The sequence below is a fragment of the Oncorhynchus keta genome, chromosome 7 (genome assembly GCF_023373465.1).
Source record: "Oncorhynchus keta strain PuntledgeMale-10-30-2019 chromosome 7, Oket_V2, whole genome shotgun sequence".
Lineage (NCBI taxonomy): Eukaryota > Metazoa > Chordata > Actinopteri > Salmoniformes > Salmonidae > Oncorhynchus > Oncorhynchus keta.
Genome location: NC_068427.1, coordinates 12240978 through 12262031, shown reverse-complemented (window position 1 = coordinate 12262031; position 21054 = coordinate 12240978). Strand labels below are relative to the sequence as shown.

At 42.6% G+C, this 21054-nt stretch overlaps 1 protein-coding gene across 7 annotated transcripts in view; it reads left to right on the top strand.

Moving 5' to 3' along the window:
- Window positions 1–21054, top strand: part of LOC118386002 (interferon-induced helicase C domain-containing protein 1-like) — a 29504-nt gene that overhangs the window by 5957 nt on the left and 2493 nt on the right. Inside the window, exons 4-19 of one of the 7 annotated variants that reach the window (XR_004826141.2) lie at window positions 18–89; window positions 2435–2655; window positions 3559–3769; window positions 4876–5093; window positions 6253–6354; window positions 6502–6625; window positions 7968–8183; window positions 8290–8546; window positions 8791–8940; window positions 9199–9360; window positions 9495–9688; window positions 9938–10031; window positions 10934–11044; window positions 14871–14992; window positions 17036–17160; window positions 17430–19723. Coding sequence is in view for 4 of the 7 variants with exons in the window: in XM_035773331.2 (XP_035629224.1) it covers window positions 18–89; window positions 2435–2655; window positions 3559–3769; window positions 4876–5093; window positions 6253–6354; window positions 6502–6625; window positions 7968–8183; window positions 8290–8546; window positions 8791–8940; window positions 9199–9360; window positions 9495–9688; window positions 9938–10031; window positions 10934–11044; window positions 14871–14978 (2240 nt within the window). In the remaining 3 variants the exon portion in view is untranslated. Of the gene's footprint in view, window positions 1–17; window positions 90–2434; window positions 2656–3558; window positions 3770–4875; window positions 5094–6252; window positions 6355–6501; window positions 6626–7967; window positions 8184–8289; window positions 8547–8790; window positions 8941–9198; window positions 9361–9494; window positions 9689–9937; window positions 10032–10933; window positions 12059–13835; window positions 13932–14870; window positions 19727–21054 lie in introns of those variants that run through there. The other 6 variants (XM_035773331.2, XM_035773332.2, XR_008139672.1 and 3 more) reach the window with 6 other exon arrangements.

The following is a 21054-nucleotide window of genomic DNA, read 5'->3' as shown; positions in this document are numbered from 1 at the left end:
TTGTTTGATATTTTTAGACCTATATAGTGGCACAGAAGAACCAATGGAAAATGGGAAACCGGAAAATAGCTTGGATCTCTCAATGTCAGGTAATATTTAATTCACCTTGTCCTGTTCTGTTTCATATGCAGCAATTTTTGGAAAATAGCTCAACCCCTAATCATTCTTTGAACAAAAGTTAGAAACTGTATCTGACATTACCTTAGAAAATAATGCAGTTGGATTACATGTTAGATTCATAGCATAGGCTCTTTTTAAAACAGTTTGAACTATTGCGAGTCATCAGTCAATCACAAATATAGTCCTACTGTACTCCTCCACCATGTACAAAATGGGGAACCATCAAAGTCACACTTGATCCCTCACTCTAGTCTGCAGTTTTGGACTAAGTTTGCAGCACTTGTACTTTGTCCTTTAGCGTTAATCTTGAAATGATAATGGTGGAATCAGTTGAACACTTTTGGGAATGAGTGATTGAATGCTGGAACTATATAGGAGAAGGAGAGGGCGCTTGCAAAGCTTGCTCAAATGAAGGCCAAATGTGCAATGAAATCCGGTCTGCTATTTCATTCATACGTTTACCTCAAGTTCCTCACTCAGTCAAATTTCCTGAAAAGTTATTGTTGTTGTTGTTTCTTCTCAACCTGCTGCGATGTTAGTCTTATTGCATCATGTCCTCGTGACATTCTCTGAAAGCTCTCTTCATTGTTTTATGGGTTTAAAACAGTCCATAATATCTGTCAGGACCGCGACCAATCGCATTTCAGAACCAGGTGTTGCGCTGATGAATAATACAGATCCCTTAAAATAATTAGATTAATTTGTAATTATAGTAAAGGTATAATAAGCATTGTTGCTTGTACTTTAGTTAACATTTTGAATATGATAGAATGAAAGGAACTTTCTATTGGTTTTACCATTTGGAGGAGGATCCATAGTTTGGGTGAGCGAGAAATGGAATGAGAGACAAGTTTGAATGGAAGAGTTCCCTAGAGCCTATCCTATTTGGCTCAGAGAGTATGTTCCATGTGTATCATGACAAGCCACACAGGTTAAAGAGGACGGAGCATAGCCAAAGCTCCCAATTGCAAACGCATGCTATTTAGAGTCCATATAGGGACTAAAGGAAGAGTTGGATGTTGTTACATGGTTATGATTCAGTAATATGCCAAGAGTGCACAAAGCTGTCATCAAGGCAAAGGGTGGCTACTTTGAAGAATCTAAAATATATTTTGATTTAACACTTTTTGGTTCCATATTTATTTCATAGTTTTTATGTCTTCTACTATTCTACAATGTAAGAAATAGTCAAATAAAGAAAAACCCTGGAATGAGTAGGTACTGGTACTGTATGTTAGACAGTGATTGCTTGGGTTGCCACATGTTTCACACTCTTGAAATCAATTTAAGTATTAAGGAATTTGCCCTGTTAGAGGCAACACTTTTAGTTTTCTCACCTCACATAAAAAAAGGTGACTGATTAGTTCACTTTAATAGGCTTTTTATAAATCAGCCAATTTATATTTATGCCATGATTCACAAGGGGTCTGTGACATCATGATGATGATGCGGAGTGATGAGTCATGGGACGTCAATGTTACGTGGCAGATGAGCCAGCAGGAGGCCTCGGCCTGTTGAAGCCTAACACACCGACGCGGACAGCTCCTGTCACTCAAACCAGCCTCTGATGACACCACTGTGTGCCTGTTTGTATTGCCTTTAGTTTGAGTTACTCTCAATCTTGCTTACATTACTCTGCTATCGAGACCGGGAGTCACCATATTCAGCCACATGTTGGGGATTTCTATTTTATTTAGCTACTCTGGAAGTTGGGCAGAATGCCTGATGTGAGCAGATCCAATACATATGGGGATATGGTGCGTTTCCATAAACCAGTTGTGCTCTGCGGCTTAAAGAAGACATTGGGAGTACTTAATAGAGTATACAGTATATTGCATTCTGCTTTCTCCATCAGGCGGAAAAACACTGTGTGGGATTCATATCTTATTGACATGGCATTAACCATGGTGGAATCTCCTCTCTAATAAGTCTGGGATTTGCTGATAAAAGACCAGGAGACCACAAAGTTCACTGTCTATTTCCTGTTGAGTTTAGGACACCATATCTCTCCGTTGGTTTTTGTTGCTGCCGGAGTCCAATTTAATAATGCTAGCTGAGACAAGAGACATCTAACATACAATGTATGCGTAGAGAGATTAAAATGTTTTCCTTGTAGTTATACATGGAAGCACACCTGCTTTTCCCATAACATAGACCGACCAGGTGTATCCAGGTGAAAGCTATGATCCCCTTTTATATGTCACTTGTTAAATCCACTTCAATCAATGTTGGTGTAGGTGAGATAAAGAAGGATTTTCAGGGTGCTCATGTGGACAGCAATTTTGATCTGAACCTCGCTCCTCTGCTCTAACAGGCTGCATTGCCCCTGCTGCTGAAAGCCCCCCAAAAGCTGTCATTGTTCTTCGAGATTATCAGATGGACGTGGCCAGGCCCGCCTTGGAGGGAAAAAACATCATCATATGCCTCCCGACCGGAAGTGGTAAAACCAGAGTTGCTGTCTATATTACCAAAGAACATCTGGACAGCAGGAGGAAAGAGGGCCGACCAGGGAAAGTGGTCGTCTTGGTGAACAAGGTACTCCAGTTTCCCATACAATGTTCCATGCACACAACCTGTCTGTACTGTATGTGTGTGTATTGTAACATACTGTAGCTAGGCCTATAGAGATCACAAAGAAAGCTGCTAGCACAGTACAGTACTGGGCATGACACAGTCTCTACTCTTCACAAATAATGACCTTTTAAGAGTAATAGAATACACCACTTTACAACGTTTGGCACAGACATTCCCATGTTGTTTTTCTATATTGGAAAGACCATTGTCATATCACATCTAGCACGGTTCACATGTAGGGTATGCTGGTACTCATTTTGGGTGCCGGGTACTGTTAATATTTAAGTGCGGGAGCTTCACAATACTTTTGAGCTAATATTATATGAGGTGCATGAAGTCCAGCAGTAGAAAAATGTAGATCCCCGTACTCGGCTCCAGTGAGCTCCTGCCCAAGTCGAGCACTGCATATAAACGATGCACACCCCTACAAGTGTGACTGTGTTATGGATTTACTTAGTGTTCTTTTTCTCAGCATCTAAAATGTACATCCCGATCCAATTTGAGAAATTAATTAAATAAAACACACAACATGATATGCATCTTCGTTGAAGTAGAAATCACTTTTCTAGTGCTGCTTTTGGCAGGAAAGTGAGTACCTCCCCAAACTCCAAAACACTGAATATGTCATCTTGTTTGCACGCATTATTGTAACATACATCCAATTTGTCAGTCTAAACCATTTTTTTTAAATGAACTCTGTTCATAAGTTGTTGTACGTTCAAACATAAAGAACTGCACATATGCACCAGTTAAGTGCAAACTAACAGTGAGAAATACAGTATAGCTTTCTTTTTAGAGGCAGACCCTCGCATATTGAATGTGAGTAACCTCTAGTCTTTCTAATAATGATATGTTCTCCTTCAGGTGCCCCTGGTCGAGCAGCATTACTCCACAGAGTTCTGGAAGTTCCTTAAAAACAAATACAAAGTTGAGAGGGTCAGTGGGGACTCCCAGCTCAAAATCTCCTTCACAGACATTGTCCAGAAAAACGATATTGTCATCTGTACAGCCCAGCTTCTGGAGAACTACTTGGAAAGGGCTCACAGTGGAGATGACGATGGGATTAAACTTTCAGGTTCGGCATCATTTTCTTGAATTTAGTTTCCCAATCACTACATCTGGGATGGGAGTAATGTTAATGGGAAACGTATCTGCAGTAAGCTAGGCATGTTTATGTAAAACTTTGACCGTGGGTTTTTATCTCCGCCTTAGTCCAAAGTCAGCTTGCTGGCCACAGCTATGGACGTTAGCGAGGTTTCGAATTGGAAAGTAAACAGGACGTGTCTCCTCTGAGAATTAATTTGACAGGTTCTTGTCAGTCAGTTGCTTCCAGCTCTCCTGCTTGCTCTTGCTGGCACTCGCCAGTCCAAGGTGGAATTTCCCTCGGTGTAACATATGCTGTTTGTTGAAACGCCTGAGAGGGTTAGTTTTTTTTCTTCTTCTGGTGCTTTCCAGGCCACACGTCTGTTCAAGCCATCAGTGTGTGGCTGATCAAATTCACATGAGAGCCTCTGTCACTGCATCAGACTGAATGTTCCACTCCAGACTCTTATGCCCTCTGGGGAAGGGAATTATAGCACTTCTGTTTTGTATTTGTGGATGTTCATACCTCGTCACACGTCTCCCAGTGCTGTGAAATACACATTTAAACCTTTCTGAGAAATGGACTCTAGCGACACAGCAGTCAGGCAGTGTGGTGGACAATGCATCGTAGACTTCCTAGAAAAGTAGTGGTTAGTGTGGGAGGGCCTCAGACATAGAGCCAGACCAGGGAGGGTGTAATTTGTGGGTGTCAATAAGCCACTTAAGTATATTTACAGCACTAGCATTATGGGAGATCAAACAAAGGGAATGTTGAAATCAGGTAGTAAAGCTAGAGCCAACTATTGTTCCTAGGAGCCCTACAGCAATGTAACCAGACCCACGGCACAATGTAATGGAGGAGGAGACAAAGTGATCAGCAGACCAATCTGGCCTGGGCGGAAGCTTTTCTACGGTCTATGAGGGTCAGACGGTTTTAGATTGTTGAATGAGTAACAGCAGGAACGTTTGCAATTTGAAATGTACACCATCTGTCTCCTATATCCATTATATGACACGTTCTTACGTTAAACCAATATGTTTCCTTTTGTCTTCCAACAATCACATTGAGTGTATTTGCTCCTTGTTTCTGCCGTGTAGATTTGTCACTGATTGTGATCGATGAATGCCACCACACACAGAAGGGAGGAGTCTATAACCACATCATGATCCGCTACCTCAAGCAGAAGCACAAGAACGCCAAGTTAAAGAAAGAGCAGAAGGATACAATGGCCATCCCACAAATCCTAGGCTTGACCGCCTCACCCGGCGTCGGGGGAGCCAAGAAAATTGATAAAGCAGAAGAGCACATTCTACGAGTAAATACCATACACTACTACTAGGCTACATCTCTTTTTTTTCTCTCTCCCTCTTTCTCATTCTCTCTCTCTCTAGACACACACCCTCGTCATTCTCATTCTTGCCCTTCCTCTTTTCATTAAGCACTTTCCTCCCTCCCTGTCAAGCCCCACCCGCCCTTTGTCCCTCCCTCATTCAGTTACTACTCTGCTAAGTGCTCACTCCTGCTCAGCCAAGCTGTTTCCAATGTTCCACATGGCCTCCGCACTCCAGGCAGCCGTAAACCTCACCATGCCTTTTTTAACAATGCCTATGTAGGGCTCCTGAGGGGCGCAAGGCCCTGCATCTCGGTGCTAGAGGCGTCACCTCAGACACCCTGGTTCGAATCCAGGCTGGATCACAACCAGGCCGTGATTGGGAGTCCCTTAGCGCGGCGCACAATTGGCCCAGCGTCGTCCTCGTTTGGTCAGGGTAGGCCGTCATTGTAAATAAGAATTTGTTCTTAATGACTTGCCTAGTTAAATAAAAGTTAAATAAAAACTTTTTTCACCACAAAGGAAAGAATTGGAAACAGCTTTTGGTTTTAACTCTCAATGGGTCACACTGAAGTGGTGATGCAAAGTAATGTTATTGTTATTTTATTTGAATATACTCAGTGGTGTAAAGTGCTTAAGTAGTACTTTAAAGTATTTTTATTTAAGTTGTTTTTTGGGGGTGTCTGTACTTTACTATTTATATTTTTGACAACTTCTACTCCATTCTTGTGCTTTTTACTCCATACATTTTCCCTGGCAGCCAAAAGTACTCTTTATATTTTGAATGCTTAGCAGGACAGGAAAATGGTCCAATCCATGCACTTATTAAGAGACCATCCCCGGTCATCCCTACTGCCTCTGATCTGGCGGACTCACTAAACATAAGTGCTTCGTTTGTAAATGGTGTCTTGAGTCATTTTCTACTAAGGTATCTTTACTTTTACTTAAGTATGACAATTGGGTACTTTTTCCACCACTAAATATACTGTGTGATTGATTAATAGAACACTACTTTGGAAGTACAGTATTGCATTGCTAAGCTTTGTGACTGTATTACAGAGGACAGGTGGTTTCTAATAAAACCTCATGGTATTTGTTTTGATGTTTTTGCTCATTGGTTCAATTCATGTTCTGTCTTTTGTAGATCTGCGCAAATTTGGACGCATACAAAATAATGACGGGGAACCTTGGGGAAAACAAAAAAGAACCGCACAAAAAAATTGCCACTGCCGAAGAAAGAAAAGAGGTACTCTTCAAAAAAAAATTATAATAATTTTATTCCCAGTAGAGAGAGATGTGGATTTTCATGAAATAATATATATACATCATCCTGAGTTTTTGAAGTGTGTAAATGTATTTATGTGCTTACATCTGTTTAATTATCTCTTGTCAGGATCCCTTTGGCGACGTTCTCAAAGGAGTCATGAATGCCATTCACATCCATGCTGAACTGAACCCTACCTGTGACCTAGGCACCCAGAACTATGAGCAGTGGGTGGTCCAGAAAGAACAAAATGGTGAGGGATCACATTTATTTTCATGTTCTTTTGTACTGGAGGGCTACTAATAAGAGGCGTAATCAAAATATATTTCAACCGTTCTCTATACCAAGTGTCAAAGCTGAATAAATAGACACCCTATTATACCCCAACAGTATACTGAACAAAAATATAAATGCAACATGTAAAGTGTTGGTCCCATGTTTCATGAGCTGAAAAAAAAGATCCCAGAAACTTTCCAGACGCACAAAAAGCTTATTTCTCTCGAATTTTGTGCACTTGTTTGTTTACATCCCTGTTAGTGAACATTTCTCCGATGCCAAGACAGTCCTTTCACCTGACAGGTGTGGCATATCAAGAAGCGGATTAAACAGCATGATCATTACACAGGTGCACCTTGTTCTGTGGGCAATAAAAGGTCACTTAAAATTTGCATTTTTGTCACACAACACAATGCCACAGATGTCTCAAGTTTTGAGGGAGCATACAATTGGCATGCTGACTGCAGGAATGTCCACCAGAGCTGTTGCCAGAGAATTAAATGTTAATTTCTCTACCATAAAACGTTGTTTTAGAGAATTTGTCAGTACGTCCAACCGATCTCACAACCGCCGACCACGTGTAACTACGCCAGTCCAGGACCTCCACAGCCGGCTTCGTCTGAAACCAGCCACCCGGACAGCTGATGAAACTGAGTTTGTACAACCAAAGAATTTCTGCACACTGTCAGAAACCATCTCAGGGAAGCTCATCTGCTGGTTCGTCGTCCTCACCAGGGTCTTGACCTGACTGCAGTTCTGCGTAGTAACGAGATCCTGAGGCCCATTGTCGTGCCATTCATCCACCGCCATTAACTCATGTTTCATCATGATAATCCACATCCCATGTCGCAAGGACACAATTCCTGGAAGCAGAAAATGTTGTAGTTCTTCCATGCCCAGCATGCTCACAAGACACGTCACACATTGAGCGTGTTTGGGATGCTCTGGATCGACTTGTACGACAGTGTGTTCCAGTTCCCAGAATATCCAGAAACTTCGCACAGCCATTGAAGAGGAGTGGGACAACATTCCACAGGCCACAATCAACAGCCTGATCAACTCTATGCGAAGGAGATGTGTCGCGCTACATGAGGCAAAGGGTGGGTCACACCGGATACTGACTAGGTATCTGTGACTAACAGATACATATCTGTATTCCCAGTCGTAAAATCTATAGATTAGTGCCTAATTTATTTATTTTAACTGACTGATTTGCTTATATGAACTGTAACTCAGTAAAATATTTGAAATTGTTGCATGTTGCATTCATATTTTTGTTCAGTGTACGTTCCTAAGCAACTATCGATGTTTTCCTACAGCTGCAAAAGAGGAGAATCAAAAAGTGCGAGTTTGTGCTGAGCATCTACGGCAGTACAATGAGGCCCTGTACCTAGGCAAAACCATCCGCATGTGGGATGCCTTCAGCTTCCTGGACAAATACTTTGACGAGGAGCTGAAGAAGAAAGTGGCCCCAGAGGACGAGGAGGCCATCATTAAGACTGATACAGAGCGATTCCTTTTCACACTCTTTAAAGGTAGCTTACTGTACATCTAATGTTTTTAGTACATTGTAATGTAGCCCTACATAGATATCTGGGAGTGTATTTTTCACGGCTTTCTTCAAAATCTACTTTCTTGCAGATAGCAAAGTGAAACTGCAGGAGTTGGCTAAGCTTCCCCAGTATGAAAATAATAGCCTAGCTAAGCTGAGAACCAAAATCCTGCATGAGTTTACATCTAGAGAAAAGGCTAGAGGGATCATTTTCACGAAAACCCGTCGCAGTGCCATCGCATTAGCTCAATGGGTTCAGGAGAACTCCAAGTTCGAGGAGGTCGGAGTAAAAGCTTGCCATGTGATTGGAGGAGGAGGCCAGAGTGTCGTGAAACCAATGACCGCTGTGAGTGCACGATTTCACATTTTACAAAGGCTGGCTGTCAGCCAAGTCTGCTTTTTATACTTAAATAGATCACTTTGAAAACATTCACTGTGAAAATGTACTTAAGTGGATGACAGTAGTATTACATCAAATTTGTTCATATTTTTTTGACTAATGCACAGTGTCATACATCCTCTTCTGTGTAAAGTTGTGCTTAATTACATTGTATTGAATAATATATTTTGCCCACGTTTGTGTTTCTCAGGCAGAACAAAGGGATGTTTTGAACAAGTTTCAGAGTGCGGAGATCAACTTGCTGATTGCAACAACAGTGGCTGAAGAGGGTCTGGACATAGCAGCATGTAACTTTGTGATACGATATGAGCTTGTGACCAATGAGATCGCTATGATTCAGGTCAGTGATTTAAAGGTTAACTGGCTTTGCCAAAAACATGTCAATATCCACAGTGTCATTATTAACTGAGAACTATGAACTTAGATTCTGTATCGTCTGCTAACTCTTTCGGTATGCGCCAAATAAATAGTATTCACTGGTTAGCAGACGATGTACTCACTGTATCACTCAATCCGCGTTATCATGCTGTTAGCCTGACTTCAAGCGCTCACTGCCATGGTTTAATGAGAACATGTTTACTGTGTTTGTGTCTTGTAGGCCCGAGGCAGAGGCAGAGCTGAGGACAGTAGTTATACCTTAGTGGCAGGGGAGGGTTCTGGGGTCGCTGAACGAGAGAGTGTCAACGAGTACCGTGAGAAGATGATGAGCAAAGCTATCGATAAAGTCAAGAAATTAGATCAAGAGGAATATGAAAAGAGGGTAAGTCAACTCTTAACTGCCAGCTTGATATTAAATTAAATATATTTTAAGATTTTGATTTCTTAAACCTAGTTGAGTAATGTCAAAAATATATATATATATATACTAATTGCGTTTTAATTGTTTGTTGCCAGATTAAAGAATTCCAGATTCAGGCGATCATGGAGGAGAGAGTGCGAACAACCAAGAAGAAGCAGAAAGGAATGAAAAAGGAGAGCCCGTCCAAAGTGAAGTTCAGTTGTAGAAGCTGCAACAAACCAGTCTGCTCTGGGGAAGATGTTGAAATCATTGAAAATATGCACAGAGTCAACGTAACACCCCAATTTAAGTATGTTCTGCTGCAAACAGCTGCCCTCTTGTCAAAGTAACCCAACCTGTGCAAGTTTGTAGCCTACTATACAGTACACGGTTGTTGGTAAAGATGTGTAGTACACACGTTCTAGCATTAGAAAACTAAAAGATATACCCCAAACCCCTATATTCACATTGTAAAATGCTTACCTTGAGTCTGCATACAGCCCCTCAACCACAGATGTAAGTTATTATTGAAACCATGTCTGTTCTCTCTCTTTTGCAGGGAACTTTTCATTCAAAGAGAAAACACCTCACTTGTTAAAAGGCTACTGGACTACGAGACCAATGGTTTCATAGCATGCAAAGACTGTGGACAGGTAGGCCTACGCCCTGTCCTCTAATTCTGTAAAGAGAGAAAGACGATGGTGTCGACCTATAATAGACAACAATTGACGTTAAAGTTTGAAAGGCACTTGCCAATCTAGCAAGTAAGGAGTATTTTTAATTTTTTTCGGTTGTCTGAAGATTTGCCTAAAAATGTACATTTGCTTTTTTACATGCAGGAGAGCCACATATGGCCTACCTTACACCTACACATATGGCCTACCTTACACCTACACATATGGCCTACCTTACACCTACACATATGGCCTACCTTACACCTACACATATGGCCTACCTTACACCTACACATATGGCCTACCTTACACCTACACATATGGCCTACCTTACACCTACACATATGGCCTACCTTACACCTACACATATGGCCTACCTTACACCTACACATATGGCCTACCTTACACCTACACATATGGCCTACCTTACACCTACACATATGGCCTACCTTACACCTACACATATGGCCTACCTTACACCTACACATATGGCCTACCTTACACCTACACATATGGCCTACCTTACACCTACACATATGGGAGGAATCAGAAAGATCAGTACTGGAATCATTGTATTTTGGTTGTTATCAGTAAAAGATTCTCAGTGCAGGTTCAACTTGTCCGACTGCCGTAAAGTGTCTGTCTTTCACTTAAACCATTGGGAGAAACCCAAGTGATCAGTTTTAGGCTGCTAGAATTCTTTCTGTTTGGTTGTTTTCAGAGCAAGCTCAACCTGCGTGACTGCTTAGTTAATTTGCCCAAGGCAAAAGGGTACCCCTTAATGTCAATCCCTGAATAGATATTTAAACATCTCAATCTATATCCACTGTAAGTGCATGTTACAAAGCCAACTGTCCGCTCACGTCAATTTCTTCCTGCAGAGGTGGGGTTCAATGATGCTCTACCGTGGAATCGAGTGTCCCTGTCTTCACGTCAAGAACTTCCTGGTGACGTATGATGAAAAGAGGAAGAACGTCAACAAGTGGAGCGAGGTGGGTATCCAGTTACCTGCCTTTGACTATGCTGAACACGCTCGATCTGTGGCCGAAAGCTCGGAGGATGAAGAATCAATGTAATAATATGGTAACGACAAGGATTGTTTTGCGAAAAGTAAGAATCAAAACAAATGCATGCAGCTCCGTGTATCTGTGGTAGTTGGATTGAATAAATCAGCCTTACATTTTCACTTGAAGTTGCACACGTGCTTTTACAATGTGACTTCGCTCATATCTTTTTCATTGCGAAAGCCGTCATTGATGCAGTATGATATGGGGGGTTTCAGGTGTCTTACAAGCTGCTGCTTTTAATTGTCATGAATGAATCATTGTATTATTCAATTTATTGGCAATGGCTATCAGTAAATGTCGAATCAAATGAATAATGTGTTTTTCTGATGGAAAAAAAGATTGTGGAGAAAATTTGACATTACTATGTGCCCTAGATATCTCCATGCTTAATCACTGATTGGGGAAAACGGGTTCAGCAGGAAGAGCGATTACTAGTTGAATATGGTGTGCAAACATTTTCTTTTAAAAACATTTCTAATCTGTACTCCTAGACGAGCTGTTGTTGTGTCAGACACCACATACATCACGAATGGGTCAAACTAAAGATGAAACTGAACTTCTCGACACACTTCCTCTCCCTTGTGATCCGCTGGTGTTTTCCCGGACCCTATGGTCCGCACCGGTCAGCACACGTTTATGTTTAGATCTAACACTAGACAGGTGGGTTTTTTTTGTGTGTATTGTCGGTAAATTCACTTATCACTTTGCCCAATGTCACAGGTGTGACCTGTCCAGGGGTATGGTGATGTGTTGCCCTGGCTACTGTGACTTGATAGTTCAGGGAGTAATAAAAGGAAAGAATATGGGTGTCCACGTGATTACTTTTTTCTTCTTCGTTGTTTTGTTTAATCCTAAATTCATAGCTTTCAAAATATTTACATAATACAAATGTCTGCCATGTGTGAAGTGTATGAGACAATAAATTGAGCAGGCAATTTGCCTCTGTGTGTTTGCTTTCAAGCCTCTCTGTCACTTGGCACACCCCTGCATGGAATAAACTGTATATACTTTGCAGACATACAAATTCATGTTTATTTATTCACAAAATGCCTAGAACTCCACAACTTGCGAATGTATTCTATATAATTCCAAAAGGTTGCCCATGTTCACTGATAATAACTGCTTATGATATGTGGTGAATGGAAAAGCCACTTCCTAAAACTTGGCCAATTCAGCGCCCTCTGAAAGTTATTTGGGCTGCTGACTTCGAGGAGGCATCCCTGTGACTAGTATGCGTTACAATTTCCAAGCATTTCCTTACGGTTGCATCCTGGAGTTTAATAAGGGAAGCCAAGTGCAACTTTAATTGGAAGGAGTAACATGTGTATATATTTATATATATATCGGTGCTTAAGTTTTGATTTTTCTGCGTTATGTTAATTATTTGACATCCAGAGAGTGTGCGGAGAGACAGTTTCGTCATAGCAACTTGATGATTTTTGCGGCACTTGAAGAAACCTGAAAAGTTCTTGAAATGTTTCGTATTGACTGACCTTCATGACTGTTATTTCCCTCTGCATATTTGAGCTGTTTTTGGCATAATATGGACTTGGTCTTTTACCAAATGTATTTTTTAATTTTTTATTTAACATTTATTTAAATAGGCAAGTCAGTTAAAAACAAATTCTTATTTACAATGACGGCCTACCAAAAGGCAAATGTACTCCAGTGGGGACGGGGGCTAAAAGCATAAATAAAATATAAGTATAGGACAAGACACACATCCCGACAAGAGAGACAACAACACTACATAAAGAGAGACCTATGACAATAACATAGCAAGGCAGCGACACATGACAACACAGCATGGTAGCAACACAACATGACAACAACAATGTAGCAACACAACATGGTAGCAGAACAAAACATGGTACAAACATTATTGGGCACAGACAACAGCACAAAGGGCAAGAAGGTTTAGAGATAACAATACATCACTCAAAAGCAGCCACAACTGTCAGTAAGAGTGTCCATGATTGATTCTTTGAATGAAGAGATTGAGATACAACTGTCCAGTTTGAGTGTTGCAGCTCATTCCAGTTGCTAGCTGCAGCGAACTCCTAACTTGTCACATCGCAACACAACTGATTGGCTCAAACGTGTTAAACGCATCAAACACATTAAGAAGGAAAGGCACACCTTTTAACAAGACACACCGGTTAATTGAGATGCATTCCAGGTGACTACCTCATGAAGCTGGTTGAGAGAATGCCAAGAGTGCAAAGCTGGCATCAAGGCAAGGGGTGGCTACTTTGAAGAATCTCAAATATAAAATATATTTTGATTTGTCAAACACTTTTTTGGTTACTACATGATCACATATGTGTGCTTTCGTTGATGTCTTCGCTATTATTCTACAATGTAGAAAATAGTACAAATAAAATAAAAACTTGAATGAGTAGGAGTGTCCAAACTTTTGACTGGTACTGTATATCTGAGAGCCATGAGAAAGATCAGGAAACTATTTTAAAATGTTTTTGCATGTATTTATCCCCTTAATTATGGCACTAAACTATCTCCATATAGACTGGCACCGAGACCTTAAGCCAAACATAGAACATCATCCTGTTAGTGAGTGTCTCATCTTTCAATAGAGAGGTCATAATAGTTTTGTTAGACCAAACCGTTCGGACGCAACAGACGTTTTTGTGAGGAGACCAATTTTCAGGATATCTCATGATCTGACAAACACTGCTCTATTTCTGCCACCTCTCAGGGCGATGTCAGCGGATGTGGTGGATTGAGACGCAGCCCATGCAACAACAACATATCTCTAGTTTCAACAGACCGATTTTGATGGGAATTTCTGTGTGATGTTAGTTATTCTTGTTTTTTTAGGTGGTAGACCAGCTTTAATGTTGCAGATAGATTGTAGCATCCATCAATGTGATTGTCTGCATCATTTCCAATCGCCCATATATTTTTGGGCAAATGTATATATATAGTGAACAACAACGCTTAGGCCTCTACTTCCAGCTTATATATACTATATACATTTAATGGACACAGTCTGTTTTACAATAGTTATATTCTGTTTGTTTTTACTCCTGTCCTTCCTCTACCCTCAACCTCCCCCATCTATTTCTGATGTCCATCCGGTTTGATTTCTATTTGCCATATATTTCAAACTGTGCTCTTTCACAAAAGATCTTAGCCTATAAATGTTTTGTTGTTGTTTGTAACATTTGCAAAAAGCTTTGGGAACTTTGTACCTGTAGTCAACTTCATTCTGATTCTGCGGTCACGGTCAAACAGATACCTAGCCTAAACATCTTGATTCTATGTTTAGCGGAGATCTTCTGTGAATAAAGCAGTTATAAAAGGGAAGAAGAAAAACGTCTAACAATGTCATTTGGCTGCTCTATGAGTGGTCTGGATCACTCTGCGATGTGGTGTTTAAGAGCAAAGTTACTAACGAAGGCTCAGGGAAACGAGGCCCTGATGTTTCCATCTTTCCCCCCCCCCCTAGAACATATATCAATATATCAAATTGTGCAAAAGGCCTGATGCCAAAGGCACATCTTATCTTTAACTTTTCACCCAAACACCAGATGTGCTCTCTCTCCCATGTCAAGTATGGGCAATGGCCCTGAGCGATAAACATGCAAAAGCACAGTGGGGTTAGCGCTGCACTAACTAAAAGAATCTGGAGTAGGAAACCACTGAAGAGGAAGTCCCAGTAGGCTGTCTCTAGTGTAAACTAAAGAGAATGGAATGCTGACATTAACTTGACTATCGGTCTCTCTGTCAGGCTTATATCTGGAATTACAACATTTATTTGAAACCCAACACCCCTGCTGAAGCCATGCAAGTCACCCATAATGGAAAAGATCATCAGATCATCAGACGGTGGCCCTGACTGGGCATATAAGGGTGAGTACATCAGACGGTGGCCCTGACTGGGCATATAAGGGTGAGTACATCAGACGGTGGCCCTGACTGGGCATATAAGGGTGAGTACATCAGACGGTGGCCCTGACTGGGCATATAAGGGTGAGTACTGAGTAGCATTGACACATTTTAGAGGGAAGGGACAAGGTGTGTTTCATCACACAGAAGGCTTTTGAGTAACGTGATATCTTCCACTTTTTTTCAGAGGAGGTTTTCTCATCCATTGAGGCAATATGGTGGTCACCAACTGGAAAGTGTCTGTCTTATGTTGATTTTAATGACACAATCAACTTATTTTTGTATGGATATGGACAATACCTCAGAACGGTGGTTGTCCCATACCCTAAGGTGGGATGTTGTAATATGTGCCCTTTTAAAACATGGTATGAATGTCATAAGAATGATATATATACCACAGATAGCAGGTAGTACGTCAAATATACAGTATACTGTGATCACACATTATGTGTGTGTTGTACATTGTACAGAGTAAATACAGTATTTGAAGTACAGTGGGGCAAAAAGTATTTAGTCAACCAACAATTGTGCAAGTTCTCCCACTTAAAAAGATGAGAGGTCATTTTCATCATAGTTACACTTGTGGGAAAAAAATGTGGAGAAAAAACCCCAGCAAATCACATTGTAGGATTTTTAATTTATTTATTTGCAAATTATGGTGGAAAATAAGTATTTGGTCAATAACAAAAGTTTATCTCAATACTTTGTTATATACCCTTTGTTGGCAATGACAGTGGTCAAACGTTTTCTGTAAGTCTTCACAAGGTTTTCACACACTGTTGCTGGTATTTTGGCCCATTCCTCCATGCAGATCTCCTCTAGAGCAGTGATGTTTTGGGGCTGTTGCTGGGCAACACGGACTTTCAACTCCTTCCAAATATTTTCTATGGGGTTGAGATCTGGAGACTGGCTAGGCCACTCCAGGACCTTGAAATGCTTCTTACGAAGCCACTCCTTCGTTGCCCGGGCGGTGTGTTTGGGATCATTGTCATGCTGAAAGACCCAGCCACGTTTCATCTTCAATGCCCTTGCTAATGGTAGGCTTTGTTACTTTGGTACCAGCTCTCTGCAGGTCATTCACTAGGTCCCCCCGTGTGGTTCTGGGATTTATGCTCACCGTTCTTGTGATCATTTTGACCCCACGGGGTGAGATCTTGCGTGGAGCCCCAGATCGAGGGAGATTATCAGTGGTCTTGTATGTCTTCCATTTCCTAATAATTGCTCCCACAGTTGATTTCTTCAAACCAAGCTGCTTACCTATTGTAGATTCACTCTTCCCAGCCTCGTGCAGGTCTACAATTTTGTTTCTGGTGTCTTTTGACAGCTCTTTGGTCTTGGCCATAGTAGAGTTTGGAGTGTGACTGTTTGAGGTTGTGGACAGGTGTCTTTTATACTGATAATAAGTTCAAACAGGTGCCATTAATACAGGTAACGAGTGGAGGACAGAGGAGCCTCTCACAGGTCTGTGAGAGCCAGAAATCTTGCTTGTTTGTAGGTGACCAAAAACTTATTTTCCACCATAATTTGCAAATAAATTCATTAAAAATCCTACAATGTGATTTTCTGAAAAAAAATCGGACTAAGGCAAAGCTGTTTGTGGTGGACACAAGAAATCCGTCAAGGCGACCTGCCAGGTGTGGTATTTGTTCAAATGTGTAGATTTTAATGATTGATTCCAGTCTACTGTAAATGTTAGCAATATCAGAATTCAATACCTACAGTATGAAAGTGTATATCATTCCAAAGGGAAAGGCAACACCCATTACCTCAGGCAAATGGGAGGTCATCTACAATTAGATAACAAAATAGAGTAAACCTACTATTTATCTATCACTGTGACCACATTGTCTTTAATGTGTTTCTCATAACCCCCATGGATATTTCATTTCAAGTGGTTTCTCTAAATTCATGATCCTGAATACCAAATAAACCATGAAAGTATGTTCAATTGTTCATCGTTCAGATGGAGATTTAACTCGTATGAACCTGTGTTTGTTTGTTTGTGAGGGTTATGATCGGAAGGAGCCACTCTGCTCCCCAGTGCTTCACCTGCGGCCTGTATAAGGACAGGTGTCAGTACAACTCAGCCTACTTCAGCTACGATGCCTCTTACTACCGCATGGACTGCTATGGTCAGTTACCCCATTCCCCATTCACATCCTGAGCACTAACCCATCCGTGATCAATGCACAAAAATAACTGTCCTGGTCAATATCAATGAGTAACACAATAAGTGTCCCAGATAACACCCTATTCCCTATGCAGTGCACTACTTTTGACCAGGGCCTAGTCTCAGTTCTGACCTCTGACCTCCAGGTCAGTTAGTACCTGAGGTTATGTGGTGAACAATTAGCCTACGTGATGTTTTAGTGTATTGTGTGTGCTGATTGTTTCTTAACAGGACCCGGAACACCTTTGTTCACACTCGGGGACGATAGAGGCTCAGGTGAAGGTATGCAAAAAAGTACCACTATTATGAAAATACTCTTTGTATCTGACCAATACTCAGGTTCATGAATCTTCACCACAAACGGGCCAACTTCTGATATGACTTTTAATTGATAAAGAAGTTTTGTTTTAAAGCTCCTGGTTCTTCGTCAACAAAGATCTTGAAGACATGATAAAAATAATTCCAAATGCTGACCATGCAGTGTGGGACCCTGATGGTAGCAGAATTTGGTGGGACTGAAGTTTTACAGACTGGCAGATCAAATCATACCACGCTAAATCAAATGTATCTCTATTGGCCTCATGTTTCACTATCTTTTTGCCAACAGATCTTTGGTATCAAATGATGTTACGCCCTAATTTCCCCAAAAAACTAAAAGTACCCTCTTCTAATTGATATGTAAGTACACAGGTCTAAGCATCTTACAAGATTTGCAGAGAGTTGATTATCCATTCCACTTCACTTTACTGCCTCCAGATCCAGTACATTATATTACAATAATTGTAATTGGTTATATACTTATATACTGATACTAGTTATATACTGATTTCCCTTGCAGATATGGAGGCCCCTGTAGTCAGATGGCAGATTATCTCTACAGACTGAACTAGGGGTTTGTACCTCTCCAGTACAGAGGGGATCATAGTGGCCAGTTTCGATGGATGGGGAAGCAGTTACCAAGGGGACAAAATAATGCACTCCATCTACCAACGTCTTGGAACGTGGAAGGTGGATGATTAAATAACAGCCGTGGGGTAAAATGCCATTGAACTACAGAGACTTCAGTGTGTCAAGTATAACATATGTTTAACAGTATGTAAAAAACATTTACAAATTCAGCAAAGTATTCATTTCTGATAATTCATGCAAATTGGAATACCCCAAAGTGGGCTATCTGTTGCTCTTGAAAAAGGTCTCATTAATGTAATCTGCTCTCATCGGTTTTTGATTCTGATGAGATCAACACTTGAATGACATAATACTGTAATTCCCGTCGCCGGGAATACTAACCACCAGTCCTGGGATTCATCATTACGCACACCTGGCATCCATCATTACGCACACCTGGCATCAATCATTACCTCCCCTATATCTGGCACTCCCTTAGGTTGTTTCCCCAGTCAGTATTGCTGATGTGTTTCATGTCTACACGCTACTCGTGGTTGTTATATTGTTCGATGTTCCGTTTATTATTATTAAACTCACCACCTGAACTTGCTTTCCGACTCGTATACACCCAGATCCCACGATCTCCTTTGCGGTGGAGGTGGACGCTTCAGAGGTGGGCATGGGGGAAGTTCTGTCTCAACGACAGGGTCATCCACAGATATTGTATCCGTATGAATATAACTCTTAAGAAACTGTCCCCCGTAGAGAGGAATTACGACGTCATTGATCGAGAGCTCCTGGCGGTGAAGTTGGCATTAGAGGAGTGGAGACACTGGCTGGATGGCGCCAAGGAACCATTCGGCATCCTTACCGACCATCGGAACCTGGAGTACATACGAACAGCGAGGAGGCTGAATCCGCGCCAAGCAAGGTGGGCCCTTTTCTTGACAAGGTTTGACTTCAAGCTGACCTGTCGCCCATGTTTAAAAAAACCACCAAGGCCGATTCCCTGTTCTGTCTCTACGATTCGGGAGAGGATCCTGTCCAGAATGCACCAATAATCCCATCCTCCCGAGTCGTAGCTCCTGTGGTCTTGGACGTAGATGTGGACATTCGCCAAACTCTGGAGAGGGAGCCCACACCCACTAACTGTCCTCCTGAGCGCATCTACGTTCCCAAAGGGATAAGGGATCGGCTGCTGACCTGGGCACACACAGCTGTTGTCACTTGACATCCAGGCATTTCTCGCACTTCCTAATCCATCTCTGAGAAGTACTGGTGTGTTACGGTTTTCTTCCGTTGAAAGAGAGTCGGACCAAAATGCAGCGTGGTTAATTCGATACATCTTAAATAGACGAAAAAAACACGAACAACAAACGGAACGTGAAAACCTATACAGCCTATCTGGTGACAACTAACACAGAGACAGGAACAATCACCCACGAAACACTCAAAGAATATGGCTGCCTAAATATGGTTCCCAATCAGAGACAACGATAATCACCTGCCTCTGATTAAGAACCGCCTCAGGCAACCATAGACTTTCCAAGAGAACCCTACTCAACCACAATCCCAATACCTACTAAAACCCCAATACAAAAACACACCACGAAATAAACCCATGTCACACCCTGGCCTGACCAAATAAAGAAAGAAAACACAAAATACTAAGATCAAGGCGTGACAGACCGCCACCCCCCCTCCCCCCCCCCCAAGGTGTGGACTCCCGGCCGCACACCTAAACCCATAGGGGAGGGTCCTGGTGGGCGTCTGTCCACGGGTGGCGGCTCCGGCTCCGGCTCCGGCTCGGGACGTGGACCCCACTCCAACCAAGTCTTAGTCCCCCTGTAACGCGTCCTATGATTGGCGACCCTCGCCGCCGACCTTGGCCTAATAACCCTCACCAAGGACCCCACTGGACTGAGGGGCAGCTCGGGACTGAGGTAGAAGCTCGGGACTGAGGGGAAGCTCGGGACTGAGGGGAAGCTCGGGATTGAGCGGCTCTAGCTGCTCTGGCTGCTCCATGCAGACTGACAGCCCTGGCTGATCCATGCAGACTGGCAGCTCTGGCAGCTCCATGCAGACTGGCAGCTCTGGCTGCTCCATGCAGACTGGCAGCTCTGGCTGCTCCATGCAGACTGGCAGCTCTGGCTGCTCCATGCAGACTGGCAGCTCTGGCTGCTCCATGCAGACTGGCAGCTCTGGCTTCTCCATGCAGATTAGCAGCTCTGGCTGCGCTGAACAAGCAGGAGACTCCGGCAGCGCTGGAGAGAAGGAAGGCTCTGGCAGCGCTAAACAGGCGGGAGACTCTGGCAGCTCTGGAGAGGAGAAAGGCTCTGATAGCGCTAGACAGGCGGGAGGCTCCGGCAGCACAGGAGAGGAGAAAGGCTCTGGCAGCGCTAAACAGGCGGGAGACTCCGACAGCGCTAAACAGGCGGGAGACTCCGACAGCACTGGAGAGGAGAAAGGCTCTGGCAGCGCTGAACAGGCGAGGCGCACTGAAGGCCTGGTGCGTGGTGCTGGCACTGGTGGTACTGGGCCGAGGACGCGCACAGGAAGCCTGGTGCGGGGAGCTGCCACCAGAGGACTGGCGTGTGAAGGTGGCACAGGATGGACCGGACCGTGAAGGCGTACTGGAGAGCCTGAGAGCAGGACTGGCACAGGACGTGCAAGGCTAGGTAGGTACACAGGAGGCCTAGTGCGTGAGGCTGGCACAATTTTCACCAGCCGACTAACACGCACCTCAGGACGAGTATGGAGCGCTGACCCAGGTGCCATTAAATCCCCGACACACTCCGTCGGGCGAATATCGTACTTAAAGCACCAAACTAGCAACTCCCTCATAACTCTCTCCTCCACATTCCCCAATAACTCCTTCAAAGTCTCTGCTTCACTCACCTCCAACACCGGCTCTGGTTCTGGTCTCCTCCTTGGCTCCTCACCATAAACAGGGGGAATTGGCTCAGGT